Here is a 27775-nt window from a genome sequence, read left to right as displayed (position 1 = left end):
GGCAGCGTAGAAATCCAGCGTAACTTAAGCATTGGAAACGGAAGGTGATCTGGACTGATCCCCAAGCAGTATTCATAACCTTGGTGTCCATGTGTCGCTAAACCTGGTTTAACAAATACATACGTTATTAAAGAACCACAAAGGGAAGGTGGGAGCATTTACTTGGGGAAGGGGGGCATCGTGCTGGCAGCAGACTTCAAGGCTGCCCCCTTCCCTCATTTTCACTCTAGACAGGATCAGATTAGCAGGATGGGCAGAGGAAGGTTGCTTTCTCTGATCTTTTAATTAGCAGGAGAGGAGGAAGAGCTGGCTGGATTTTTGAGCAAGGCGTTCCAGGACATTTCTGGAGCCCTCAGAAATCTGGCCAATTAGGCAAATAGCAGCTGCCACCGCACAGAACAAACAGTTTTCAGGAAGCTCTGGTCAAGGAGGGACTGTTCGAAACCCCCAGGTGGGGGTTATATTGCAACAGAAGGGGAACAGAAGATGCTTGTGCAACAAAGGCCGGTGGGAAGGGGTCCTCTGGATATATAGACAGCAGGGGGAGCTGCACCAGAGGCCCCATTTTCCCAGGCAATTGCTAACTGCTAGTGATCCTGATGGAGAACGAGCCAAATTCACTATATGATGAATCTTCAGTCTAATGAAGTACATACAGGCGCATGGAAATGCAACAGCATGGAATAAACAATGATGTGCCAAAGGCCAGAAGATCAAAGGGACTTATGGATAACAACATCAAGAGTCAGGACATGAATTTCCATGATCAAGAAATGTCCAGGAACAGCTAGAATCCTCCCCAAATGGTCACGTAAATGGCGACAAGACCCAATGACGAGATTGGTATATTCCATGATTCCCTTAGGTCTTAATTTATCCGGTATGGTGCCCCTCCCAAGCACACCACGACAACGGGCATATCACGCGTCAGTGTTGGGAAGCCTCACAGATTAGAGCAGCGTTTCTCAGCCTGGGCACCTTGAGGAGGTGCTGACTTCAATTTCCGGAATTCCCCAGCCAGCACACTGGCTGGGGGATTCTGGGAGTTGAAGTCCACACACTTCTTCAAGGTGCCCAGGCTGAGAAACGCTGGATCAGAGGGCCCCAATAAAAGGGAAATGTTTCGGATCCACTGGCGATGATCTGAGTCTCCGCCTGTTTTACACAGCAACACCCGAGCTTCTGTGGGGCGCCCTGCAACGCTTCCCTGCCCTCCCGCCTCGCAGGGGACACCCGTGGACGGGGGCCGGCGGGGGAGAGGCAGGCTCGCCGGGGCCCCGGGGCGGGTGTGGGCCCGGCCGGCCGGGACGGGCGCCTCGGGCCCCCCTTGCGCGGCAGGGGCGGGGCCTTCGCACCCCGCCCGTGCACCGGCCGCGGCCCCTCCCGGACCCCGGAAGACCCCCGGGCAGTCCCGGCGCCCGGCCGAGCGCCTCCCGGCAAGTCCGCGAGGGCCCGGGCCGCCCCGCACGGAGCGCCGCCTCCGCGGCCGGCTGGGGCGCCCCGCGGCCCCCGAGCCCGCGCTCGGCACCGCCAGCCCGCCCGCCTCCCTGCCGGCGGGGCTGCGAAGGGCCCGCCGGGGGACGCCCGGGCGCCGCGCCTGCCGCGCCTCCTCCCGCGGGAGCCCCGCGCGGGGCCGGCGGCGGCGCGGCCGGCCGGAGGATCCGCGAGCCCCTCCGAGCCCCTCCGGCGCCCGCCTTCCGCGCCCGCCCCGCTCCCCGCGCCGGCCGCGGCTACGGCGCTGCCTCCGTTGCCCCGGACGGGGAAGCGCAGCCGGGCCGGCGCTTCGGGGACCTCCCCACCACGAACCCGCCAGCCGCTCCGCCTTCACACGCGCAGCCGCGCCTCGCGGCTCCCGCGGGGAACCCGGGTCGGACAAACCACGGCTTAGCGGGCTTGGCGAATCGGGGCCCAGGTCCGGCCCACACCCGCCGCCGATTGGGCGGGAGGGGGAGGCCCCGCCTCCTCTGGCTCCCGGTTGGCCGGGGAACTCTCCTCGCCGGCCCGCAGCCCGTGAGTGACGGCGCCACCCCCCGCTGGCGCCGGCTTCGCGCGTGCGCAGCCCCTCTTCCGCCGCCGCCGGCGCGAGCGTTCCGGGCGGCGGCGGCGGCGGCGGCAGTGAGCTGGGAGCCGTCGCGGCGCGCGCGCAGAGTCGCGTGTGAGTCGGGGTCGCCGGCCGGCAGCGCCCGCCGCCCCTCCGGTGAGGGGATGGGCGCGCCCGCCCCGCAGCCCACTGAGACGCGCCCGGAGCCGCCGGACCGGCCGCGCGCGTGGCCGCAGGGGCGTCCCGGGCTCCGCCGCCTCCGGTCTCGGCCGCGGCTGCCGGGCGGGGAGCCCCGAGCGCCCCCCCGGACGTGCCCGCAGGTGCCGGGCGCGGGGAGGCCGAGCCCCCGAGGCGGGCGGCAGCTGGAGGGGCTCGGGGGGGGTCGGGGGGCTCTAGCCTCGCCCTTCTTGGGAGCGCCGGAGCCGGAGACCCTCCGCTCCGGGCCGGTCTGGCCGGGGAAGATGCTCCGCGCCGTGGAAGGGAGGCCCGGGGGCCGGGGCGTCTGGGCCCCCTGGGGCTCGAGCCCCGTTAGCGGCTGGCCGGCCGGGATGCTGGGCGGGGGGGCAGGGAGGAACCGGCCCGCCCCCTCCGCCGCCCCCTGCTCGCCAAGCCCTGGGCCCGGTTGGGGCGGGTCGGGCTCGGATCCCTTTCCAGGGCCAGCTGGGTTGGCAGAGCCGCAGCCCGCTTTTAAAACGCCAGCCAACCGATTCTGTTCCTTGCAGGGCCGGTAGACTTGAACTGCCGGCAGGCCTTGTGGATCCTGGCCGGAAAGGACTTCAGAAAGCAGAAGCAGGTCCGGAGCTCGGCAGCCTTCCGGCAGGGAAGGGAAGAGAGCCCGCGGGAAGGACACCCTCGGACCCTCCTCTGGGGTGCGCGTTTTGCTCGTTTGCTGGGAAGCAGGTTGAGAAGCTCATTCAGAGGCCCTGAGACCCCAGAAGAACTGCCAGGTGAGCTTGCATGTCAGCCGGGGTGGTGTTGGTTCCTGCCAGAGCCGCTGGAGACGGGCCCCCCTTGGCCCCCACCCCGCGGCAGGCTGACCAGAGGGCTGGGCCTCCGGTACAGAGCAGGCTCCAGATGCAAAGCCCTAAATGGGAGAGACCCACTTGGGTTCTTAAGCAGCAACAGGAGCGCCACAATATTGGGCTGTGGCTTCACAGTGCAATTTCGTGTTTCAGCCAGAAGGATGAATCCCGGGGCAGAGACCAGAAAGCCCCTGCGGGCCAAGAAGACGATGGCGCTCAGCAGCCGGAAGCAGGTGGAGCTGCTGAACAACCTGAAGATGGTCCAAGGCGCAGAAAGAACGGCGGCTGAAGAGAGGCCCGTCTGCCTCCCGGCAGCCGAAGCAAACAGTTTGCACCACGGTTCCCAGGACGAACCTGGCTGCCAGACTGGTGCCGGCCAGAAGCCGCTCCCGGCAAAGGAGCCGGTGGCCAGCGTGGTTGTGAATTCCGAAATCAGTATTTATAACCATCACGGAGAAACACTCAAAGACCTCCCGAGCCCGGACGTCAAGCAGTTTTTGAACGCCAGCGCTTTGCAGGATATGCTCTGTCGCTGGTACGAAAAAGAATCCGGGTCCCCCTCGTTGAAGCCAGCTGAGGTGCACTCGGAACCAGCTGGCCAGCTTCCGGATCCGCTCCCGGTCACCTCTTCCACGAACCGAATTGCTGCCGTGGATGCAGTGGCCAAAACAGCGGGAGAGACGCCAGCCCGCCAAACTATCCCAGTGTTGCAACGGGAAGACAGCCACTTCCAGGTGCCTGAAAAAGAGGACGCTCTGGCAACGCCACCAGGTGAGGTTGGGTAGCTTTTAAAATCGATAAACGCATTTTAAAAAGATTTCCTGGCTGCTCTTTTCTCTTGCAGCCGGCTCTGTACCCCCGTATGAGTGATGCCCGCAGGGGAGCTTGCGAGCACCCCCGGGTACAGCAGAAGGCAGGCTGTTGGGCTGGGCCTCTAGCAGTCCTCATTTCCTAATTATTTTCATCTCACCCCTCCGTTGTATCCCAACCTGTTGCCTTAGTCACTAATTTTTGTAGTGTGGGAGGGTAGAAAAAAACAGAAAATACAGGTAGTCCTCACTTAACAACCATTCATTTAGTGACAGTTCGGATTTACGACAGTGCTGAAAAAACCTACTTATGACCTGTTGTCACACTTAATGACTGTCGCAGCATCCCCACGGTCACATGATCACTGTTTGGGCACTTGGCAACTGGTTCACATTTATGATTATCGCAATGTCCTGTGGTCAAGCAATCACCATTTTCAGCCTTTCTGGCCTGCTTCTGCCAAGCAAAATCAGAGGGGAACCGCGTGATTTGCTTAACAACCCCGTGGTTCGCTTAACATCCACGGTGATTCGCTTAACAGCTGCCACAATAAAGCTTGTAAAATCAGGTTGGATTTGCTTAATGACCACTTCACTTAGCAACCAAAATTCCACTGCCAATTGTTGTTAAGTGAGGACTACCTGAAGGTTTTCTTTCTGCACACTGTTGTAAATCGGCCATGGAGCCGTTTTATGGGGCGAGTAGGGCAAGGCATATGTGCCCCTCTCTTTGCCAGCGTGATGCAGCTCAGTGGCTCACCTGCCCTCCCTTTCTGAGTGACGTCACCCCCCCAGTCACCAGCACTCTTGGCTTTTCTGTGTTGTGGCCCAAATAAAGCCCTTCTGTTGGATTTCGAAGGTGCGGCGCAAACCTTCGAAGCGCGTGGGCTTCAGTTCCAGCATGGGTTTGTGTGACACCAGTTGTCCGAGTGTGGAATGGTCCATGCCAGAGCGCCTTCCGCAGCCCTGTGTGTGGCCTGTCGAGGTGATGGGCACGAGACCAGGTTTTAGTGCTAAGAAAGGAGTCGCAGTTTCCAGATCTCCCGCCCCAAACACTATTTCACCCCACAACGATTAGGACCCTAGTTTCGGTAGGGAGGAGTTCGGAAGCATTTTAAGCGACTGAAGAAATAAGACGCGTGGTCTGGACATCGGAGCTCGGTCCTAGCTTGCGTTTGTTTCGGGATGCTGGCCAGTTGCAGCCTTCCCTAAAATGGGGGCACGTTTGCACAATTGCGGTTTTCCTTTTTCTTTTTAAAAAAAAAAAAAAGTTTTGGAAAGATCGTGGAAGGCGTCTCTGAGGGGGGTTCCGGAACTTTGTTCTAGCACGGCCTGGCACGGCTCAGGCTTGTAACAAGGCCCGCCTGGGGGCTTCCAAACCCCTCAGTGAGGGTCTCCCGTCTTGCAGGTGATGTTCAGAGGAAGAGGGCAGCTGCCAACAGTGACGAAGATGTCCTTTCCAAGCGCATCAAACCTTCCAGCGAACCTGTGGAGGATGGCAGTCCAGGCTTGGATAAAGCGCAGTCTGGCCTGGGAAAGGTAAAGGTCCCCGGGTGACGGGGAAGTTCACGTTGCGGAACGCTCCTCCGGTTGCGCTGTGGGGCTCTCGCAAGCGCCGCTTCCTGTAGTGGCCACGCCAAAGCACTCCCAAGCAGGCAGGCGGTGACGGCAGCAGCGCTGTGGCTTCTAGCAGGCACATCGCCGGTGAATGCCTCAGAGGCCGCGCCATGTGGTTTGAGCTGTTCCTGCTGGCTGTACGTAACCACTGTTTTTGTCTTGATAGCTCGCTTCAAGCCCTCCTTGGGCTGGAAACGTCTCCAGGTAACGCTGCTTGTCGCAGGCGCGTTATTAGGGGAGGGGAAGGGGGGTCCTGCTCCGGGTGAAGCCCCGAGGTTTTCAGTCTGGAGCAGCCCACACCTGTTCCTCGAATCTCTGGCTGGCGTCATTTGTGCGCATGATTCTGCCCTGTGGAGGCACGCGGTTTTAGGAGATTCGGAAAAGCTTTGAGTTGGCTATATTCGGGGCACGTTCTGTCTCCGAAGGACACGTTCCAGAAACTTTGTGGATTGGACTGATTCCTCACCACTCTCGCTCCTGCAAGCCAGCACAGGTGGGGCTTTAGAAGCAGGTCTGACGCTGGGCGGCGCACGAGAGATAACCAATTGAAACAATAGTCAAAGAGAGCTAAACGCACACAAAAATAAAACCTCGGGAGAACAGGCCACCACCCCACCCACAGTGGAACCGTCTCGCGGGCTACACGTTTCTCTGGGGTCCCCAAGCCTGTGGGAAGAACCATGTTTTCTTAAATGCCAGTAGGGTCGGGGCTGACCTCACCTTGGTGGGGATGGTGCTCCAGAGGGGGGTCCACAGAGAAAAGGCTCGCCTCCTGGGTCCCGTCAGCGTCAGATGGAACTCCCTAGTGCCGTGGTTCTCAACCTTAGCGACTTTAGGATGTCTGGACTTCAACTCCCAGAATGCTGGCTGGGGAGTTCCGGGAGCTGAAGCCCAGACATCTGAAAGTCGCTAAGGTTGAGAAACAGTGCCTTAGCGGATGGGACCTGCAGCATGCCCCTGGTGGGATGGGTAGATCCAACCGGGGAGAGGCGCTTCCCCAAATAACTCGGCCCCAGGCCATGTGGGGCCTTAAAGGTGAAGAACAGCACTGTGAACTGAACGGAAGCAAATCGGCAACCAGTGCAGCTCAGCGTTGGCCCAGTCTTCCTTGCAACTCCCCTCCCCCCGCCAAAAAGGCTGGTTAGAGAGGGAGATTGCGGCTTGGTGGCTTTGATCAACCCCCCTGCAAGTTTCTTAAGTGGCCCCAGAGATAGACCTCCCCTCAATCTTGGTGGCGGGAGGAGCTGCCCACGCCAGAGAAGCTGGCACAGAAGTGGTGAGGGGTCTGTCTGCTCCTGCCTCAGTCTTCGATCCAGATCCCGAAAGCCCATTTCACCAACAGCAGGGACCCGCACACGCCCAGAGGGGCTTGGGGAGTTCGAATTGCCAGTTTTCATTCAGTGTCAAGAATGGCTTTCCATGGGGGCATAGTTAAGAAACACAAGCCCAAACTCATGGGGGGCCGGGGTTGTGGTTCTGTGGATCCTAAATGCCCGTGGAGTCTTGGTTTGGACTGAGCAGAAGGGGCAGCAAGATTGGGCAGGGGTGCTTGCTGCAACGATGGAAGCAGCTACAGATGCAATAATAATTTCTCACGCGGTGCGTCTACTTTGCAACAAACACAGCACCGTATGTATAAAAGGCGGGGAAACACTAGAGGTCAGTACAGGAAAACAAGTTGAACACTGCCGGGCTGGGCTGCCATCCGAAAAGCATCCCGTTTCCAGTTTATTGCGCTGGGGTGGAGGTGGGGTGCCACGAATTTCTAGTCGGAAACGTCCCCATTTGTGTATTTTTCTTGCTGTAGGTCAAGTGCTTTATTCAAAATCAGCTGGAGGTCTCCATGGGAGCGTTGGAACACGGTCTCCAAGATTTAAGTGAGAGGATTGCTCGTACGCAGTGCCTGCGGAAGCACGAAGGAATCGCAATTAAGATCGTAGTAAGCACGCGTTTCCTTTAAAGCTGTGGGTGTGTCCCTCGTGCACGAAGGACAGGACACAAGCCTGTTTGTGTCTTTGTGGCTGCCCCCGCTGGCCCCTTCCAAGGAGCCTCGCTTCGCCCTGTAAGGACCCCAGTGGGGAAGGGCTGGGGGTCTTGGTCCAGGGAGTGGGGGGGGCCAGGTCACGGGTTCAAGGCAGGTCTCCCGCTTGTGCAGCTGGAGCGCTGCTTCCCTGGTTCTGGCAGAACCTCCCTCTGTTTTCTTGCAGAAGAAGCTCTCCAGACTCGACAGGCGCATTAATGCCGTGGTATCTTTCCAGCAGACAGAGTTATCCGGGAAAGTAAGGCTCGCTCAGCAGCAATGCTCTGGCACAGATCAAAACAGCCGCAGCAGTTGCTCGGCCTCCGAGCGCGCAGCGTGCATCCGTGTTTTGCAGTACAGAACGAAACGACCTTGTCCTCCGTTTCTGTATCTAACAGTGGGATCGAACGATGCTGGGGCTTCCTTTCAGTGGCAATGGGGCCGTTGCCCCAAAAGTTGGCAGAACTCATGGATGTGCGATGAAGGCTCCGTTTGTTTTTGTTAGACATGAGAAAAGACAGGCATCTTTAGATAAACTTGGTTACATCTTCTCCTTTCCCACCAGGGTTTGTTTCTTTCTGAATGCTTATAGCTTTGATCAAGGACCTCAGAATACAGTCCTGTGGTTTGATTGCTCTCATCACTGTCCCTGAAAAGGCTACTTTGTGCACATCAGAGGAAATGGCTTGGGCACAGAGGAAAAACACTGTTTCCTAAACTTCAAAAGGAGGCATAGACGCCATGCTAAAATGCTAGCGTCACCTTTATTTAGACGTTAGTAATAAACCCTAAAATTCTGCGGAACAGGACGAAGGTTTCATAACAAGACATAACAGCTAGAGGTTTCTCTAGCTCCCAACTCTCCAGCCTTTGCTTTTGAGGCATGGGTCTCGAGGTGTAGTTATAAAAACAAAACTATCTCAGAGGCAAGGTTTACACAGAGGTCCTTACGAAGCCAGAAGAGAGTTCAGCTGCTAGAGAGAAGCCAGGCATCACGAGTTGGGGCAAGGCTGCGTGACCAGTGGCAAGATGTCTCTTCCCGTATTAGGCAATAAATGCTTTTCTCCTTTCCTCCTCCCCAGGTCAACCACCCCGGGGCACGTGCTCAAAGTAAAGTATTAAATTGTGCCACGCTGCTTCCTGGCACGGCAGATGGTAAGCCAGCACTATCGAAAAAGCCAACATCAGCTGAAACCCTCTCTCCAGCCGTGGAAAGGTTTGTGGCAAAGAACGACCGTCGATTGCTTCCGAGGCAGTCTGCTTGGGTGGCATCACTTCCACGTGCCCCGAAAAGAAATCCCAGGATGTTTATAAGCTCCATGTTGCTTTGTACGAGGCTGGGTCTGGGTGTTCGAAATTGTGAATGCAAAGGTCCTTCTGATTATCAGCAATTTCTAGCAGTTGAGAGCTATTTCTGTGTAGGCTAACAGGTGAAGTTCCCATCAGGAAATTTCAAAGGGTAAGTGCACAAGCACTTAGCATCCTGTGCACACAAGTAGAAGGGCTAGTGCTACCTGGGAAATACAGTTGAACAACCGGGCTTTTGTAAAAATGGGCAACGTGAGCCGACTCCTTGGTAACAATCTTCCTCGGCCTCCGATCATGTTGGACAACAAATCCCACTGTCTGTACTCAGCAGAGCTGTTTAGATGATAGGTTGGTAATACAGGTTATCTAAACGAGGCATTGTTCGCACAATTCTTTTGTCTGGTCACATTTTTATCAGATGGAGCATTTTAAGTTGCACGGTATTGTAATACTGAGTGATGTTAGAGAACTTCGGCATGGTGGGAAAGAAGCCACCCAAGCGTGGAATATATTGCAGGGAGTTTATTTTTAAGGCTTTGGGTGTCTTGCGGGAGAGGCCATGTTGCTTGATATCTCTTGCTGGATGCTGTGAATAATTTTGGATGCTTCTCGATCAGGTCATCTGAGGCTGATGAGCCCCCTTGCGCCGATGCGCTGAAGAAAAGCTCAGGGGTGCTGGCAGCGAGGGCTCCAGGTGTGGAGGCTAAGTTCCCCATTTCTGTTTTTCAGCAAACACGTTTAAAAAGAATCAAAACCACTGCGTAATTTGAGATGATCTGAATGTGCCCGGATGAGCGAACTAAGTAACAAGACTCTGGCAGGCCTTTCTCAAAGGGCCCCCAAGTGTGTTTTCCTTTCTTTGCTGCAAAGAAAAGAAAAGTAACTGGGACTAAGCGATGTGTAATGACAGCACGCTCAAGGGGTAGAATCTGGCAGTTGGTGCTGGGGGCTGGGAAAGGCCAAATGCAGGCAGCCCTGAATGTCCTGGAATTCAGCAGAACAGACGCACAGGTCCTAAAGCGCCGGCAGGGGCTGCTTGCTCGGCCCCACCATTGTCCCCTGCGGAGCATGGAAGCGCCTGGGTCCAATGTGACCACAGGTGCCTCGTAGGGTGCCTGGATGAACTGGTGCATGGGAAGAGGCCTCAGCTTGCTTGAGTCAGCTCCCTTACTGGGGAAGAAAGTTGCCCTCCGTTGCTTGATGATGGAGCGGCCCAGGAATAAGAAAGGGCCGTGGCTCCAGGCAGACCTCAGGCCTGTGACTCGATTCTGCAGCTGAGGGGGAGCTCCCTTCCTGAATGTTCAGAGACCCATGGCTAGAACCAAAGGCCCATCTCTGACGCCTTTCCCTTGCATGGTTCCAGGGAGGTAAAAGTTTCTGGGTACTCACACAAGCCAACTTCTCTAAACGCCGCCCTTATCTGGCCCTGGCAAGACACAGACCTCTCGATGGCGGGCTTCTCAGCCTTGTTCAGAAAAGTCAGGAGTCTGGCTGGTCTGGGGTGGTGCCTACAAAACTCCCGGCTACTCTCGCACCTAGTGCAGGCGTGTGCTGCTCCTGCCTTTCTTTCTGAGCCATCAAACAAAATCAGAGTTTTAAAATTGCGCTCCCTTGTGTCACATTCCTGTAGCTCATCCAACAAAAGCAGCTGCCGGAAGCCTGGATTCTCCAGCTGAGCAGGTGAGCGAGTCCAAGGTCAGCTTTGAAGCCATGCTACGCTTTCCGTCCCTTCACCCTTCTCAGTCCTTCTTCCTGTTCTGCGGTGACAAAAGAGCCAGAATTCTGAGTATCTTTGTTGCGTTTTGTATTTATTTCCATTTCTAAATCACTTGGGTTTCTATGCCACTTTGGTCTCCACCAGCTGTAAGCAGGTCATATTTCTTGTCTGGCTGCTGTTAAATCTGTTGCTCCTTTATCTGCGGCCGTGAGATTTTTAGCTCTTTACACAAAAATCAAGAGATGGTTTCAAACACAATTGTAATCCTCCCCTATCTCTGAAGGAGCCGTTCATAGGGAACTGCTGCTTGGTCGGAAGAGGGTGCTTGCAGACCAAAACCATGAACCGCTTGATCCGTTTAATTTGCATTCTCTCCTAATTACAGAACGTGTTTCTCGTTGAGTTAACGGACGAAGGCAACAATACTTACAAAGGTGAATAGACTATTTTTTCATACCTTTATGGTCATGCATAGTTGCTGTTTATGATTATTAATTTTAACTACTTTGCTTTCCCATCTCTACGCCAGCTTTTCTCAACCTTTTGACCCCGGAGGAACCCTTGAAATATTTTTCAGGCCTCAGGGAACCCCTGCGCATTCAGGCTCAAATATAGGCCAGAAGTTACAAAATTATTATATTCTTTTTATGGGTAGGCCTGTATATATGCATTAACAGTGTTCTTAAACTGAAAATAAAGAATGAAACTTACCTCTTTAATGTGAAGTTGCCCAAATTTGAAAAAAAAAAATAAATTGTGACCTCCCAGGGAACCCCTAGTGACCTCTTGCAGAACCCTGGTTGAGAAACCCTGCTCTATGCTGCTTTTTCCCAAAGCCGTGAACTAAAAATCATAGAAATGTGCAAAGGAAATGTGGTGGAGTAGCTTCAAAATGTTCCAAGTATCTCTGGAGGAATAAAATGTTTCTTCTGGCAGAACATTGGTACGGCTTTGGGGATCATTTCTTCATCTGCCCTCGAAGGTCAAGAGCTTAGCGCCTTTGTTGTTGTTGGTGTTGCAGTTGTGAGAGGCCATCCGAGGTTGACGTGCCGCCCGTTAATGAAATAGCAGTTAGCGCAATGTTTAAAATGTCCTAATTCTTTTTGTGTGTGTTGGCAAAGAAGGGAAGAAAAACGTTGCGGGAAGGAGACGTTCGTCCCACGAAAGCCTGCCGGCGAGTCTTCCGCAGCCTGGGAGACAATCCCCAAATCAGGTACTTAAATGAAATCCCCCAATTGTGAACACTCGTTTGTCCCCTGCAGGCAGGTCTGAGCGTGGGTGCTAACCCCCATGGTAAAGGTGGGGAGGATTTTTTTCTGAACTGGACTTCACTTTTTCCCCCTGGCCTTTATAGCTCTCCATGGAGACCGTGGGAGAAAAACGGTCTCTGACCGGTTTTTTTCTGCTGAGCTTTTGCGATGTACAGTATTTCAGGGCGGAGTTGGGAGGTGGTGTGAGCGCCTTACTTGAAGCAGCCTGGCTCTGGGTCTAAAAAGTGTCCGTGGGATGCCATCCAGAGGTCCTGTAGCAGGTCCATGACCAGAGGCGAGGCTTTCATGGCCCAGAGCCATGCTTGGCCTCTGCATGTCTTGCCCAGGCTACAAAAAGTATATGTAGCCAAGGAACAACTACAGGTAGTCCTCGCTAACAACCATTCGTTTAACGACAGTCCAAAGTTGCAACGGCCTCAGAATGGGGGCGTGGCCTATAAAGCACTTCCAGTGTCACAAAACGTCACACCACCACCACCCTCTGCAGTCACATGATCGCATTTTGGGCGCTTGGCAACAGGTTTGCATTGATGACCGGTTGCAGCAACCCGCAGTCACGTGATAGTGTTTGCAACTTTATTGCTGTTTCCCAGCAAAAAATGCCCATTGAGGAACCTGGATTTGCTTAACAACCGCCATAAAAATGGTCGTAAAATCGGGGCCTATCGCTTGGTGACTCGACTTACGATGGAAATTCTGGTCCCAGTTGTGGTCGTTAAGCCGAGGACTGCCTGTACATCGAATTAGATTTACCGTCCATCGGAGGTTAAAGTATGTTAATTTCTGCCTAACTGACTGCTCCCTGCATATCCAGTCATCCTCTCTTGCTGTTAAAACTCCAGCAGCAGCTTTAGAGGGGCACCCCCAACACAGCAGCAAGCACAGAGAGCAGGCCGTGGAAGAAGTTGCTCCTGGGAGCCTTGTCCTCACTGAGCCACCCTCCGCGGCCTTAGAGCGCGGCCCCGGGAAGGGCTGGGCCTTGCTCCTCCAGACCCCTTTGCTTCCGGTCGAGAGAGGATAGGGTTGTACGGCACGCTGCCCCAGCGACCACAAGCTAACGTGATGAGTCTTAAATTTAAAGGGGTGGGTTTTATTCCCCATGCCGTGGGGGCGGGGGGGGGCCTTGCAGAGCAAGTGGAGCAGCCCTCAGTGGGAGAGGCCAAGCGCTTGACCCCTCAACTCTGAGGAGGGATCCTGAAGCAAGAGCTGGACTCAGAACACGCTTGGGCTTAGTGAGACTGCCCGCCCACCCGTCCTCAAGCGTTCTGAACGTCCCACTACAATGGTACGTTTCTCAGCCCTGCCTCAAGGTCACACAACGGCATGTAAGGTTTTGAGCGCTCCAGAAGTCTTCATCAGGGAAAGCGGTGAAGTAAAACGGACAGAGACCCTAGTTTCAGTTGCCCTAGGAATTTCGCCAGGTCTGCTGAGATGCAGGAGCGCGCACACTGTAGTTCGTCCCCCACTTCTGTGGCACATCCGTTGCTCGGCATTTTCTCCATCTCCAGGCAAGGCAGGCAGGTCTTTTGGAAGGCAGAAAGCAGAAGATGGGAGATTGCTTCCATGCTAACAGAGTGGTGGGGGTTGGGGCTTGCTCACTTGGCGATGCGTCTGCCAGGGACTAGGGAGGCGTGTGAAACAGAAAATGCGTTTTGTGCATGATTCTCACACATTCTGCTTCAGGGGTCTGGCCAGACCCTTCCAGGTGAACTGAGAACCAGAACATCTGCAGAGGGGTTGTGGGCGAGTAGGGAAGGCCTTGACCCCTCCCCTCCTTGGTGGGGGTCGGGCACAGCCCATCGGCCAGTCTCCCCACTCCCTTAATCTCTCTCTCACTTCCCTTCCCCTTCCCTCCCCTCTTCCTGCTCATCAAAGGCCGGGCTTTTCCCCACAGCCCCTGATCCTGGAACATGCACCTTTGGTCTGATGTGGACCACCCAAAGCTTCCTGCTCTGCATATGGACCATTTTGCATAACTCACACACCTGCTTGAGGTGGGCGTCCATGGACTGCCTTCTGAATGCTAATGAACAGGATTGTCCCTTTCGTTGCCCGCTTACGAACTGCGGCTCCTGCCTCTCTCTAGGTGCCCTCGAGGTTTCCTCACCTCCCTCCGTTGCCAAGCGTTGAGCCCGACCCAGAGCACCTGAAGGACTTCAGAGACACGCTGCCGCCCCAGAAACTGGAGCTGGCGGTCGCTCAGATTAACCAGCCCAAAGGCATCGCCCTCCAGTGGAACGTCAGCCGAGTGGACCCCAGGTGTGCTCCCATTGAAAGCTTTTCTTTGTTCATCTGCCTAGAGGATGCCAGCAGCGGGGCGACCTCCGACTGGAAGAGGACCAGTGTCCTCAAGGCCCTGCCTCTACCCATGGCCTGCCTGCTCTCTCAGTTCCCAAGTTCGGCCAAGTGTTACTTCACCATGCAGTCCAAGGACATTCACGGGCGCTACGGACCTTTCTGTGAGATTCAGTCCATCTCTGCCCTGTAGATGGAGCGAGCCTGTTCCTGGGGGCGAGGCAGGACCCATTCCCACTGACACCACTTTCCTGGATGCTCTTTAGGGGTGTCCTCTCCCCAGCTCGCTGTGTTGAAAGCACCACATGCAGTTCTTGGTTGGCCGTTGGCCATCTTCTCCTGCACGAAGCTGGCAGCAAGCACAGGAGAACTCCGGGGTGGAGGTTCATGAAGCCAGCCTTTGGAAGCTGAGGTCTCCAAACAGGCTTGCCTAAGATTTCCCCGATTCACAGTCCACAAGGCTGTCCAGAACAGTGAGATTCGCAGTGCAAGAGGCCTGAAGAGCACCAAGTAGGGGAAGGTTGCATTAAGTTTAGTTTTCATTCCCTCACCGGCAAGAAGAGACATGCAGAGTGTTCCTCTTGTCCCAAAGCCATGTGGGTTAAAAATCTTTTTTTTTTTAAATGAAGTGCCTTTTATGTTGGGTTTTCCTGCGGGCTTATCGTATTTTCCTAATTTTGTAAAAGGCCCGATTAGCACTGGTTTAACGTGGCCACCGTATTCTCATCGGGGTCCACTGTCATGGGTGGGTCGTGTGCGCCCGCCCCAACGACCGCCTTTCCCTCCAGAAGTGATTTCCTGACCTACAGCCGCATTACTGAAGGGCTGAAATAGTGGGGTCCCGCCGGCTACGATCTAGCGGGCCAGGGAACCGGGAGGCCTCCGCCTTGCTTGTCCCTTCCAGCACAGTGGGGATAACAGTCCAGGGCAACATTTCTCTAATTCTGCGTCTCAAAAACGGAGCAAGAGGAGCACATTTTTCTAACTGCACCCCCCTTTCCAAAGCAATACGATGCACCATTCCTGAGCAAGGCTGAATTTCAGAGCCAGTCGTTCAGTGGAAAGGCGTTCCGCTTTTTCAGAAGGGCAAGGGTCTTGCCACCTTGGTGCTTCAAGCCAAGAGCAGCGTGTTCTGTGTTTCCTTCCTGGCCCACCCTGGGTCCAGGGCTGGGTAAACTGCCAGGCAGGGGGCCCGCCTTTCAGCTGGGCCACAGTAACTGAACACGGCTTCCCCCCTCGTTTCTGGGTCCTCTGAGCCGCATGGCCTCTGCGGTGCCCATGGCCTGGAGGGCAGTGAGCAGTAACTGTGTCTGTGCAGACGTATTCCAAGCATCCTTCCTTGCTTGTAAAAAAAAAGTGATTACAGTGCAAAAACGCTGCTCACCAGGGAGTAACTTTGCTTGTTACTGAGAACTGGTATAAATGTCTGTTTGGTATCAATCGTGCTGTACAGCACGATCTCGGGCAGCCCTCTCCCGCTGGGTATCCTCCTGCTGGGCCCACTTGGCCACCTGGAAGCGGAGGACCCAGGCGAGGGGAAGCCACGTTTGGGCCGCCTTCTTGGAACCCTGGACGCCCTCGGGCCCCCAACGCACAATTTTCAGCTGAGGATCCCAATAGATGCCTCTTTTCAAGCCTTTCTCCCCACCTGTGAAGTCTAGAAGCGTTAACAGCATTCTAGGAAAGCCGACTCTGTCTCCTGCTAGTACGCCAATCAGCAGGCACACAACGTGGTTTGTTTTTTTCCCTCCATCCTTTAATTTTAACCAGAAAGCCGCCAAAAGAGAATGAAACAAGTCAGGCTAATACTGGCTGTAATTTTTATTTCCATATACGATAGGTATATAAAATACAAAACCATTGAGGCACTGTTGGTGGAGTTAAGCTAGCTATCTTAAGGTTTCTCCTCCGAGAAACCCCAAATGCTTGATTGCTTAAATGTTGAAAAACTGGTAGCACTGCATAAAGAGGTTCGTTTCCCTTCAGGTAGAGTTGCAACAGCATCGGTTAAAAAGGGATGTTTTCTGTTTATAAGGCAGGTTGTCTGGTTATACGATGACTTGCTATTTGCTTTTTATGAAGGGATCAGTCATGTAATTGTAAATACTATATAAGTTTGTGTACCCATGCTATTTTTTTTACATAAATATAAATTCCAATGATAAAATCACCAGAGGAGTTAGTTGTTCTGAATAAAGATTCACCACGAGCAGAAACTTATTTTTAAAGCCCGTGTAGAGCTACAGGATGACGAAGAGAGACAAGAAGGAAGTGGTGGAAATGGGCAGTGTTAAAGGCCAAAGAGGATGAGTCTATGTCTAGCAGGAACTGAGTTTTCTCCCAACATATCCCTCCCCACCCATGCCTGAGGATGCTATTCCGGTCAAGATAAACTCATTTGCTCGCTCCAAATATCCGCTCATTGAGATATCTTAAAATGCCGTCTGCACGTTTAACATAGTGGCTGTTTAAAAAACAACATCTGTCATTCGTGCAAGTTGATCTGTTCTTCATGTTCATAAAGCAGCTCCAAATAATTCTGGAGCTTGTTTCCTAGCTAGAAAGTTTAGGAATGCAGACTTCAGAGCACAGTGTTGGTATCGGTAACGATCTGGTAAAAATAAAAGGGTTTTGCTAGCACGAGCGGGCTGGTGGCTGTTAGAAGATACGCAGGCAGGAAGTAGGGATGTTGTGGCATCTGCCTGTGAGAAGAGTGAAGTGCCTGGTCTAGGATGATCTGTAAGAACAGCTTGAGGGTTCCACTTTGCTCCTGGGGGGTAACTTGGCACCCCCCCCCCTTCCTCCAGCCGCGAACCAAGCCTCTTGCTTCAAAGCAGTTTGTTCAGTCTAGATCAGCAAGCATTTAAATCTGTCCACAACTCTGCCAGGGGTTCCATGGCCTCGGAGGCCTGCAAAAACATGCCCTCAAGCCCACTTCAGTCTGAATGCCGGCCGTAGCCCAGCGTCTCCCTGCACTGATGGGCAGCCATCCCCAGGGCCCCGTAGGTCTGCTCCGCAGGATGCTTTTCGAATGGAGGGCCTGAGGCTTGTCTTCCTCCCACAATGCATTCGCAAGGGATGTTTAAGTTCCTCAGGACGTGGGGAAAGGGTCAAAACAGGAAGGAGTTCTACGCCAGTGTGGAGCTGAGCCGAGAGTCTGGCTGGACAAAGCACTGTCTTGACTCCGTGTCCAAGATGAACAGAAAAATGCTCCAGCTGCAGATCAAGACCGCAAGCAACGTGGCACATGTTGAGGTAGCTCAGGACACATGCACCTCGGGGGAAGGAGTGGCTTCACCTCGGGGAAGGGATGCCCCCGGGCATTGGTCCCAGCGGAATGTGCTGCGGCCCCAGCATGGGTGGTCTGCGGTGCGAAGTGCATCAAGGCACAGATCAGAGGAGTGCATACGCCAGTGCGCTCAGTACCCAGAAGGGCGCTGAGATTTGCTGCGGTTGCACCAAACATCTCTCAGATTCTTCCTCGGCTGGCGAAACGGCCGGTTGTCAGATGTCAGTACACAAGGTTTTACAAAATGGGAGGGGGTGCAAGAACAAGGTGGGCTTTGAGGGCCTCTCCCTTCACACGTCGTCCAAGCAAACCCAGCATCCTGTCAGCTGGACACTGGCTAAAGAGCGAAGACGCTCGAGCAACTGCACTCTGCCAGTCGCGGTCAGACCCCCACCTTCTGTTAATGCCCAGCAGCAGGGTGGTTGTTTGGAACAAGAGGAGCCGCGGAACTGGAGGGGGGGCCGCATGCCCGGGGCGCTCAGTCCCCCGAGGCACGAGGGCCGGTTGCTTGGAGCCGGGCATCCCTGTGCGAGAGGCGCCAGTCCGCCCACCTTTGTTCCCCTCCCGTCGGCCTTGTTATTCCACACCAAGGACAGGGAAAGGAACAAACAACAGCTTTACCACAAAACACGTCTATTTACAAAAGAGGGACTGGAATTCCAGTACTGCAAGGATAGCTTTGGGGGTGGGGGGGTGGGGGGTTCTTTTTTCCCTCTCCCTTACTAGTTTCATTTGCGCTTCCTTAATATAAGGTACATGAGGCCGCTGAGCAAAGTGAAAGCGAAAGCGATCCAAGCCAAGATGTAGGGATATCCAAACCGGCCACTCTTCACATCCAGTAGGTCGTACTGGGGACCCTGGTGCAGCTCCGTGTGCCGGTCGGTGTAAACGGAAGCCCCAATCATGACGCACAGGCCTGCGGGAGCGAGAGGGCAGAGACGCGTATGAGAAACCCGCCTCGTAGGATGCTTGAAGGACACGCACCATACAGGCAGTCTTCCCTTAATGACCACAATTGAGACTGGAATTTCTGTTGCTGAGAAAAGCGGTCATTTAGTGAATCCGACCTGATTTTACGACCTTTTTTGCAGCAGTCACTAAGCAAATCACAGATGTTAAGCAAACCATCTGATTGTTAAGCGAATCATGCTGTACCCATTTATTTTGCTTGCCAGAAGCCAGCTGGGAAGGTCAAAAATGGCGATCGCATGGCCATGGGATGTTGTGAAGGTCATAAATGTGAACTGGTTGCCAAGCGCCCAAATTGTGATCACGTGAACGCAGGGACGCTGCAACCATTATAACTCTGAGCACCGGTGAGCACCATCATAAGTCTGAACCATCACTAAACAAATGGTCATTAAGTGAGGACTACCTGTATGCCAAATCTGCAGAAAGTTCTTGTGTGCCTTGATCTTTGGGCCTGGTTAGACTTCGAGAAACCTTGGTTTTCTTATATTGTCTTTCCCCAGCACAATAGATCCTACACCATGATAAAGAGGAAAGGGACTGTTTCCTACCCAAACCATCATTTAGCAATCACATTGAAGGCGTGGGTCTCGTTCTATGGCCCTATAAAACAGCTTTTGGGATGACTGGGAATGTGGATGCTTAACCAGGGATACTCACAGGATAAGAGCTGGATAACGGAAGTTAAAACAAACCGTTCCCCTTGCTTGAGGCGGAAGAGTTGAAGGATGAAGACGAAAAAGGCCACGCAGCAAAGAATCGTCGACAAGATCATCGTGGCTTGGACTGCCTGGATACTCGGGTAGTCTGGGGGGCGGGGGAATGAAAACGCATGTTGAGCCAGGCTGCCCAAAGCTGTGCTTCTCAGGCAGATCGCGCGCCGAATGCCCAGCAGTGCATACCACGGGTCCCTACACGGCCCTAATGTGGTTTGTGGTCTTGCCTTACAGCGTGGCCCAAGATGCTATGGCTGGTAAACCAGGATTGATGGCTTGACGCACAGTCCAGGACGAGCTCCCCTCAATCACCCCGCCCAGTCTGGGAGGGCCTCTGCTGGTCGGTGGGAGCCAGCCCTCTCCTCACTCCAGACGGCACCTTGGTGCCCCCCCAGCCCCGGCTCATTTTCCATCCGCCTTTCCGGCTTCGGGCCCGCCCGCATCCTGCCAGAGACGTCCTCGTGCCAATTTCATGCCGAAGGACAATAAAAACCCACCGCCCCTGCCAGCTCTCCAGAATCTATTTCCTCCGCAGGACAAATAGCCAGCATCCACTGTGAGGAACCTTCTGCATCTGGCAGCAAGGGGCCACCTCCTTCCTCCTGTTCTGTCCCAAAGCACACACCCCCCCCCGGGCAAAACACAGCTTCCCCTGCTGTGGCCCCCGCTCCTCAAAAGGATAAAGGGGGGGACCCCAGAGGAAGGGGCTTTTGGTGGGGCCAGGACAAGACAGGCACCTGGGGAAGCAGAGGGGGCCACGGCATGGACCTCTTCACCCCCCACAAATGCTACCCCCGTGAAACAGCATCAAAAATGGAAGCACAGTAAAACAATATTCTCCTGTGCAATTGGGAAAATGCTTGCTTGCTTGCTTGATTTGAAAGATTTATATGGGTGCCCATCTTAAACAACTCTGGGTGGCTCACAACCACAGTAAAACCGGTAACTAGAAAACAACAATAAAACCGTAAAACAAATGCCATGATATCATGGCATTTTGCAACCGCAGGCTAGTTAGAAGACTTTGGAGCCGGGGGGAGGGCAGAACAGACCCCTGTGTGTGCCACTGGAGCGTCCCTCTCCCCCACCCCGCCCCCAGCAAGCAGGAAAGGCCTCCTCACGACTCACCCGGAAAGGTCCCATCCAGGGCGGTACAGTTACTCTCATTGAAGCACTGGTGCCAGATGTCTAGGAAAAAGCCATCACCAACCCACCAGGCCTATGGCAGAATGTGAAAAAGACACAGGAAGTTAATGGCCGCCTACTCAGGAGACCAGCGAATAGCTTTAAAATTAAAATTAAAAAAAGCCAAACAAATGGGATGTGTTGTGATGAACTTTAAATGAGTGTTCGGGGCTGGTGGCTATTGCCTAGTGAATTCGTCCATGGATACTCGGGAGAGAGAACTTTATAAATATATCTACGAAAAGAGTGAGGAAGTAGCTCTGGGTGTAGGTGCGTGGTGTGCGTGCATGTGCAGGTGCACACATGCACATATGCCTGCTGTTGAGCAAATCAAGGTGGTGGTTTGTTTTGGCTGTCAGTATTTGGTTTCTATTAAGCCTGAACTATCAGCCCTGGGTAAATCTGTCAAGCTCTGTCTACACATGACTCATGACCAGTGAAAACCCCTCCACAGATGCATCCCCAGCCCACTCCTTGATAAATCGGAGAGAGACAAAGGGAGAAAGACGCGGCTCCTGGGATGATAACTGATACTTCAAAGATCAGAATCGTTTTTTGTCTTCCTGTCCCTCCTCAATTTCATTCAACCAGTATACTTGTATAAAGTGGTGCCCGTCACACATTTGTGAGATGCATGAGCAAACCCATCTTCTGATCAACCTGATATGTCCCACTGCTTTGCTCAGTGGAGTAGGGATCGCCCCAAAGTGGGAATCTTAATTCACTGTGTTTTTTTTAAAGTTGGGCACCAAAGCAAGACAGGGACCTTCTCAGCAGCACCTAGACTATAGGTCAGCTTCCTTCTTCTGGTCATCAGGAAAGTCCTGTCCAAAATGTCTTGCCAGGCTTAGTCCTTTAGTCCTTAGACCAGGGTTTCTCAACCTTGGCCACTTGAAGGTGGGTGGGCTTCAACTCCCAGAATTCCCCAGTCAGCCATGCTGGCTGGGGAATTCTGGGAGTTGCAGTGCACCCATCTTCAAGTGGCCAAGGTTGAGAAACACTGCCTTAGGCTAAAAGCATTATCCCTGTATTTCAGATGAGAAGAGACTTAGGTCTGAGACATTTAATTTCCTTGCTCTGAGGACATTCTTTTAATCTTGGAATTAGACACAAAACCAAAAACGGCATCTGCAACTTACGTTATCAATTGTAGAGATGAACAAAAGTGCAGCTGAGGCGATGTGGAAGACAATGATAAAGGCCAGGAGAATCAGCATGTTGGCGTGGGGGTGTTTCTTTCACTGAGGAGAATGCAATGCTGCTTAGACACAAAGAGGAAAAATGTCAGAATTACGCCCTGCAATGCTAAGCCTGCTGTTGTCTTGAAATTTCTGCTACTTTAGTCAAGCCACAGTTGTTGCTTCCTTCACTTGGATACTCTGTTCTATCATTTTCATAAATCTAAGCTGCCTTCTCAGAACACAGCAAGATCAGCCCACCAACATTGGCTTACTTGAAGACATGGCTTAGGGTGGCGAGGACAGTCCGCGGAATTAGCCCCAGTCTCCTGCTACCTCAATTAAAGAATTTCAAGTTTTTATTCCCTCTCGACTGACTGCAGCTCTCTGGGATGGTACACCCCGCAGTGAAAACATATTAGGGAGAGCAACACAGAACCCTACAGTATAAGCAGAGTACAGGTAGTCCTTGACTTACGACCATTTGTTTAGCGACCGTTTGAACTTACGACGGTCCTGGGAAAAGTGACTTACAGCCGGTCCTCACGCAACCATCGCAGCATCCCTGTGGTCACATGATCAAAATTCAGGCACTTGGCAACCAGCATCTAGTTACGACGGTTGCAGCGTCCCAGGGTCATGTGATCGCCATTTGTGACCTTCCCAGCTGGCTCCCGACAAGCAAAGTCAAAGGGGGAAGCCGGATTTGCTTAACAACCGCAGCAAAAAAGGTCATAAAATCAGGCATGATTCACTTAACGACCATCCCACTTAACAAGGGAGGTTCCGGTCCCAATTGTGGTCATAAGTCAAGGACTACCCAAACAAAGGTGAAGCAGGAGTGTGCCTGGTTTGTTTTAGGGAACTATTCCTGCTAAATACAAACATCTGAAGCCTTGGCCATCTTTCTACCCAATCTGCACCTTAACCACATGCCACTCAGGTCGCCATCTAGCCTCTCTCCAGCCTCAGCCTTTGGGGCACGCTAGTCTTCCTCGGCCTGAGATGATGGAGCAGTGGCCAGCCAGGGTTAACAGAAGAGGACTGAGGGATTCGCTTTTCTAGGATGGCCCCAACGAACGTGCCAATGAAGTCCTCTCTGCTGGCCTTCAAGAGGCCTTAAAGATTTATCTCCGCCAGCCGGTATGTGAACGCCCGCCCTGGGCCTTGCTCTTTTATCAGCTCATCGTGCGTACTGTGGAAACCTTGAATCTGCTGACTGTTGCTTTGGGATTAGGTCTGGCCCTGAAAAGCAGCCTGTGCATCCACCTCTGCTTAGCAGCCCAGCCTTCGTTTAGAACACAGTGGGCAACTTTTTTTCAAACCTCTGCCTTGGCATTTGAACGGAGTGCTCTACCTCAGAAAGAGTAACTGGGGCAGGACAAATAACCAGCACCTGCATTCGACTGAAATGGAAGTTCATTAGGTACCTCTAGTAATAATTACTCTCCATGGACATTCCCTCCTGTCGTGTTCAAACAATCTACATCTTGGGTGGCAGCTTTTTCACAGCTCTGGGGCCACCCGAGGATTGGGGGGGCTGCTTTAAAAAGAGCTGATACGCAGAAAGTCACAGCTCAGCAGCCCTGCAGGCAGAAGATCCTGGGTCTGGTGCTCTGTTCTCCAAGGAGGCCGGATTATGTGCCCAGGGGAAGACATTGTTTCTATTTTGCATGCCGTGAAGTTTGCCGCACTGCTTTTAAACCGTTCCCGTTTGCTACTTGGTCACTGGGGGTGCCACCGAACCATGCGGAGAAGGCACCGACCCTGCCTGCGATTGTCCCCTCCGAAGAAAGGCACCCGACTGAAATTACGCTGTTGGCTAAGGACGCAAGGATGCAGAGACCCAGAGGACCCGGCCTCAAGGATGCCACTTGCTGATCTCGATCAGATCTTTTCTCTGGGGTAAAGGACCCACAGCTGAGAGTTTCCAGAGTGAAGGGAAGGAAATGGCGGGGGGGGGGGGTAAAGCCAAAAGACTCCTTCTTACAGTGAGCAGTTTGTGTGGCCACACCTAACAGCACCTAGCGAGGTGGAGCATTTCTGTCCAGGCCTTCCTAAACAGTATTTGTTAATGGGTTGCCTCAGGAGCAATTCAGCCAATGGCGAGGCCTCACGATGATGCCTCTTTCTCTAGATCCGGAGCTGCGCCGAGAAACGTCTGTTTGCCCGACCAGGGAGTGGCCAGAAGGAGAACTTTAAATCAGGATCCCGGCTCCCTGCAGTTGCAAGAAGCCGTGCCAGCTATGAGTGTAACAAGCCAACTTGTGATAAGACAGGGCTGTCTGGTTCTGCATATGTTTTCTTGCTGGCCACCTGCTTTATCTTACATTTATCTGCTGCTCTTTGTTTTATCTGCTCCATGCCACAGAAAGAAGGCTGTTACTTGGTGTAAAAAAGTCTTGCAACACTTGCCTTAAACACACCTAGAAATGTAGGAGGGACCCTGCATCTCCTCAAGCCAAAGCTGACAGACCACAAGGGTCGGGCTCACCAGACCTGCTAAGGCCACCCCCAGGCCAGCTTAGTTCGGCCCAATTAGATTTGTCAGTGGCCTGGGACCTCCGCCCTTGCCCAATCCATTTAATCTGGCAGTTTTACGTAAGGAAGTCAAGTCCTTCTGAAGGAAAAGAAGTTGTACCGCGGTGTCCAAGAGCAACTGGCCAGATGCTCCTGGAAAGCTTACAAGGAATGATCTACCAATCAAAGCAATGCACAGAAAACAGGCAGGAATGCAAACTGAAAAAAAATATATTACAAAACAATTCTGAGAGGTCTCTTGTTAAACTACTCAAACAGCAGAATTTCCACTTCCTCCCACTTAGAACAGGGGCAGAAAAAGCCCGGGCACAGGATTTGTGGACGCAGACTGGAAGCCGCTTGGCTGCAGCCAAGATGTTGACTCATGGCCAAGGGCTCTGGCCAGGTGGCTCCTTTAGGGGAGATCATTGGGTTCATTTTCAGGGAATCCAGAGCAGCAGCCATCTTCTTGGGTGCCCTAAATGTCCTCCTCCTGGACTTCCCAACCGCAAACCTGATTGGCCACCGTGGAAGAAGGGACTGAGGGACCAGCAAGGTTCAGGAGGAAAGATGCTTGGGCCCAGTGTCCCTGGGGTCACTTCCTTCCCTCCCCCTCAAGAATATACTGCCCTACTGTTCCAATGATTATTTTTTTTTATGATGACTGTAGAGAGTCTCAAGAACATCAGAAGAGAGTCTCCTGGAATCTCACTGCTGGCCTCCAAGAAGCCCCAAGGCAGAGGGCTTCCTAGCAGATCTGTGACCAGCCCAGCTCACGCAGCCCTCAGACCCTCCCATCTTGCCCCTTTGGGTCCCCACCTGGCAGAGGTCAGGTTTTCCCTGGGCATCTTGCCCCTTCTCAGCTTCCGAGTCCCCTTGCCATTCCCCTCCGTTCCCTTTCAAAGGCCAAATGGGGAGCTTCCTCAGAAGAGGCGCATAAAGCCGGAGGACTATCAGGCAGTGGCCTCCTCCCTGTTAGGTGAGATGCAGAGCGTGGCAAGGTGACGACAGGTGTGCCTTGGCCAAACTCCCACACCTGAAGCAGCCCCGGCTCTGCCTCTGCACCAGGGACCGGTCAGGAGATGGGAGGCCCAGGAAGCCAGCCGTGGGGAAGAGGAGCAGGGCAACCGGCTACATCAGAGGCTGGACAAGGCTAAACTCCTGTCCCTCTTTTTCATAACGAAGCTCTGCCCTGTAACAGACGAAATAAAAGCAGTCCCACTGCCTCTGAAGCTGAGCACGTGCAGAGGGCAGTGGCTTTACTGCTCACCCCCCTACACACACACACACACACACACACACACACATGCAAATCCCATCTACATATCTCACTGCTGCTGATTAACAGTTTTCCTTCTCCAGTAAACGTAATTCACCCAACACGTTAGGCCATGCTTTGCTTAATTAAGTTTGCCGGGTATGTCACAACTGGCTGGGTTCACAAAACACGCTAAACCAGTTAATTACGGTTTACAAAGCAGCATGGATGGGCTCACATGCTAAGCCAAGCCATCACCCGCTGAGGAAGATTCCCCAAATTGATTCTGCAATGTGTGACAGGCACAGCCTTCCTTAACTGGGCACCCCTAAAGCAGTGTTTCTCAAGCTCCGCCACTTTAGGCCAGGCTGGCTGGGGAATTCTGGGAGCCGAAGTCCACCCATCTCAAAGTGGCCGAGCTTGAGAAACACTGCTTTAGGGGTACTGCCCTACAACACCCATTTTCTGAATGGGAATCCAAGACACGGCTTCTCCAGCCGAACCCTGCCACGGCCCGCACTTCCATGCCTTACCGTCATTAAAAGGTCTGAGCCCAAGCACTGCTGCACTCGCTATCACCCAGGTAATCTACAGGTAGCCTGTAGCTCCCCATTTTACGGACAGGAAAAGCGAGACCAACTGGACGTCGCTTTGTTCAAGCCCGTCTTAACCAATCTGCAGACGTCCCCAGCACCAGAAAATCTCCTCAAACCACCCACTGGCATCCCGATCTTTGCAAATCAGCGTGTGCAATCACTCCCTTCCCCGAGAAACAATTGGACCCGACGGACGGAGCAGAGGCGCTACGCACAGTACGAGTCACAGACCCCCTGGCAGGTGCTTGGCGGCCCGCGGGAACTGAATCTCCTCCACAGCGCAGAAGAGGCGCGTGCCCATCCCGGTCCTGCCATCCTCGACGGCGCGGCCACGGCAGCGCCAAGAAGCACGCACCGCTCTGGGCAGGCGTCTCCCGGGGGACAAGCTAGACCGTCGCGCCCAACCTGGCGCCCTCCAGGTCCCAGGATCCTCTCCCAGCCTCCCAAAAGCCCCCCACCCCAGACGGAAGCTCCCTCGCGGCCCGCTAGACGGCGGGGCGGCCAGCCGCGCCCCCCGCCCCATCCTGTGCCCGCGCGGCGCTGCCGGGGCCAACCGCGCTTGGGCGCCCGGAATCCCGGCGCGTCAGCCCGGCCGTCCGGCGCGGCGGCGGCGGCGGCGGCGGCCTCCTCCCGGCTCCTCGAGCGCTGTCCCGGCCCTTCCGCGAGGCAAAGCCCGTCGCCGCGGCCGCGGAGTTCGGCGCGCGGGAGAGCGTTTCCCGACGTGCGTTTTCCCTCCCCGGTTCCCCGGAGGAACTGCGGCGAACAGGAGGATTGGCGGGCCCCCCGCCCCCCGGGAGAACGAGCGACCCCCGCCGGCCCCTGCTCGCCCCCGGGGCCGGCCCGCCGCCTGTGCGGGAAAGCGCCGCGTTTCTCCCCGGGGAGGCTCCGTCCGACCCGCTTCCCGCTCCGCACGGGGGGTGGCTGCATCCCCGGGCGCCCTTCCCGCCCGCGGGGTCGGCCCCACTCACCGCCGGCCGGCCGGTGGGGCGCTGGGTCCTGGCCCGGGCGGTGGCGGCGGCTGGCCGAGGCAGCGAGCGGCGGGCGGGCGGCGGCTGGGCGCGGGGAGTCGCTCCTCCGTCTGCCGCCTCCTGGGCTGGCTGATGTCAGGAGCCAGGCTGGGTGGGGAAGGAGGAGGGGAAAAGGCGCAGCGGCCTGGGGGAGCCTCGAGCAGGCCGGCCCGGCGCGCAGAGCCGGGCGGGGGGCGGCCAGAAGGCGCTGTCGCTTCTCGAGGGGACCCCCGCCGCCGCCGCCGCCCGGCCAGGAAGGGCAAGGCTTGCTGGGGGCGCTGGACCGCCAAGGCCGCCCCCCTCCTTGAAGGAAAAGGGCTGGTCGTGCCCTTTATTCTTCTTCTTCAAAGGAAAGGAGCCAAGAGTTGATTTCCAGAGGCCGCAGACACCTCTCCCCCCCTCTCCCCCCCCCTTTCCCTCTTACCCTAATAAAGGGGGTATTTCGCACCCCTTCCCCTTCGCAACCGCCAGCTCCCACCCTCCATTTTGGACAGGTGAATCAAAATTTGGCTTCTCCGAATGGTAGACCTCAACATAACTACCTTGTCGCATTTTTCTTCTTGTCCAAAAAGAGAGTAGCCCAAGACCCTGCTGAAAAAGGCAAAGAAAATAAAATTTCTGGAACCGCCCCATAATCTTGGTCTGTGACTGGAATACACTGGATGCATGGGACAGTTTAAAAGAACAAAACCAAAAACATTAGCACCATTTTCCACAGATGGGCGTCCGGCACTTACTGTGACAAAAAACTTTATGGGGGTGGGGGGTTAACCAACCAAGTCACTTCCTTAATGGCTTCTGATGGCTGGGGGTGGGGTGGGGGGCAACAGAGATCAATCAGGCGCAGGTGCATTTTGACACAGGTCATTAAAAGTGCAAATGGAACCAGTTAAGAGGGGGGTTCTTGAGCCTCTCCAACTGGCTGGACATCCTGGGCATCCCTGACAGGCTGTCTTC

The 27775-nt window shown here is 54.4% G+C and overlaps 2 protein-coding genes across 2 annotated transcripts; one reads left to right on the top strand and one right to left on the bottom strand.

The window, feature by feature from the left end:
- The first annotated feature begins 815 nt into the window (after nucleotides 1-815).
- Nucleotides 816-16316, top strand: ATF7IP2 (activating transcription factor 7 interacting protein 2). The gene is made up of 12 exons (XM_063315059.1): nucleotides 816-843; nucleotides 1169-2197; nucleotides 2764-2988; nucleotides 3217-3834; nucleotides 5281-5411; nucleotides 7297-7428; nucleotides 7697-7768; nucleotides 8592-8725; nucleotides 9435-9511; nucleotides 10448-10629; nucleotides 11631-11747; nucleotides 13892-16316. The coding sequence occupies exons 1-12, from the start codon at nucleotides 816-818 to the stop codon at nucleotides 14291-14293; spliced, it is 3147 nt and encodes a 1048-aa protein (XP_063171129.1). The 3' UTR covers nucleotides 14294-16316.
- A 1668-nt stretch (nucleotides 16317-17984) lies between these two features.
- Nucleotides 17985-26869, bottom strand: EMP2 (epithelial membrane protein 2). Its single transcript, XM_063315000.1, has 5 exons — nucleotides 26780-26869; nucleotides 21399-21517; nucleotides 20203-20293; nucleotides 19019-19165; nucleotides 17985-18305 (listed from the first exon to the last, which is right to left on the bottom strand). The coding sequence occupies exons 2-5, from the start codon at nucleotides 21474-21476 to the stop codon at nucleotides 18118-18120; spliced, it is 504 nt and encodes a 167-aa protein (XP_063171070.1). The 5' UTR covers nucleotides 21477-21517; nucleotides 26780-26869; the 3' UTR covers nucleotides 17985-18117.
- Nucleotides 26870-27775: the final 906 nt, after the last annotated feature.

The sequence above is a fragment of the Candoia aspera genome, chromosome 14 (assembly GCF_035149785.1).
Source record: "Candoia aspera isolate rCanAsp1 chromosome 14, rCanAsp1.hap2, whole genome shotgun sequence".
Taxonomy (NCBI): Eukaryota; Metazoa; Chordata; class Lepidosauria; order Squamata; family Boidae; genus Candoia; species Candoia aspera.
Note: the sequence above shows the minus strand (reverse complement) of the source record. Positions and strands in the feature narration are given on the sequence as shown.

Coding starts and splice junctions, on each gene's coding strand:
- ATF7IP2 (XM_063315059.1), top strand. CDS start 816: ATGGCGACAAGACCCAATGACGAGATTG. Junction 2,198..2,763: donor CAGCGCCCGCCGCCCCTCCG/GTGAGGGGATGG, acceptor TGTTCCTTGCAG/GGCCGGTAGACTTGAACTGC. Junction 11,748..13,891: donor GGAGACAATCCCCAAATCAG/GTACTTAAATGA, acceptor GCCTCTCTCTAG/GTGCCCTCGAGGTTTCCTCA.
- EMP2 (XM_063315000.1), bottom strand. CDS start 21,476: ATGCTGATTCTCCTGGCCTTTATCATTGTCTTCCACATCGCCTCAGCT. Junction 20,294..21,398: donor TCATCTCTACAATTGATAAC/GTAAGTTGCAGA, acceptor ATTCTGCCATAG/GCCTGGTGGGTTGGTGATGG. Junction 19,166..20,202: donor CCTGGATGGGACCTTTCCGG/GTGAGTCGTGAG, acceptor CCCGCCCCCCAG/ACTACCCGAGTATCCAGGCA.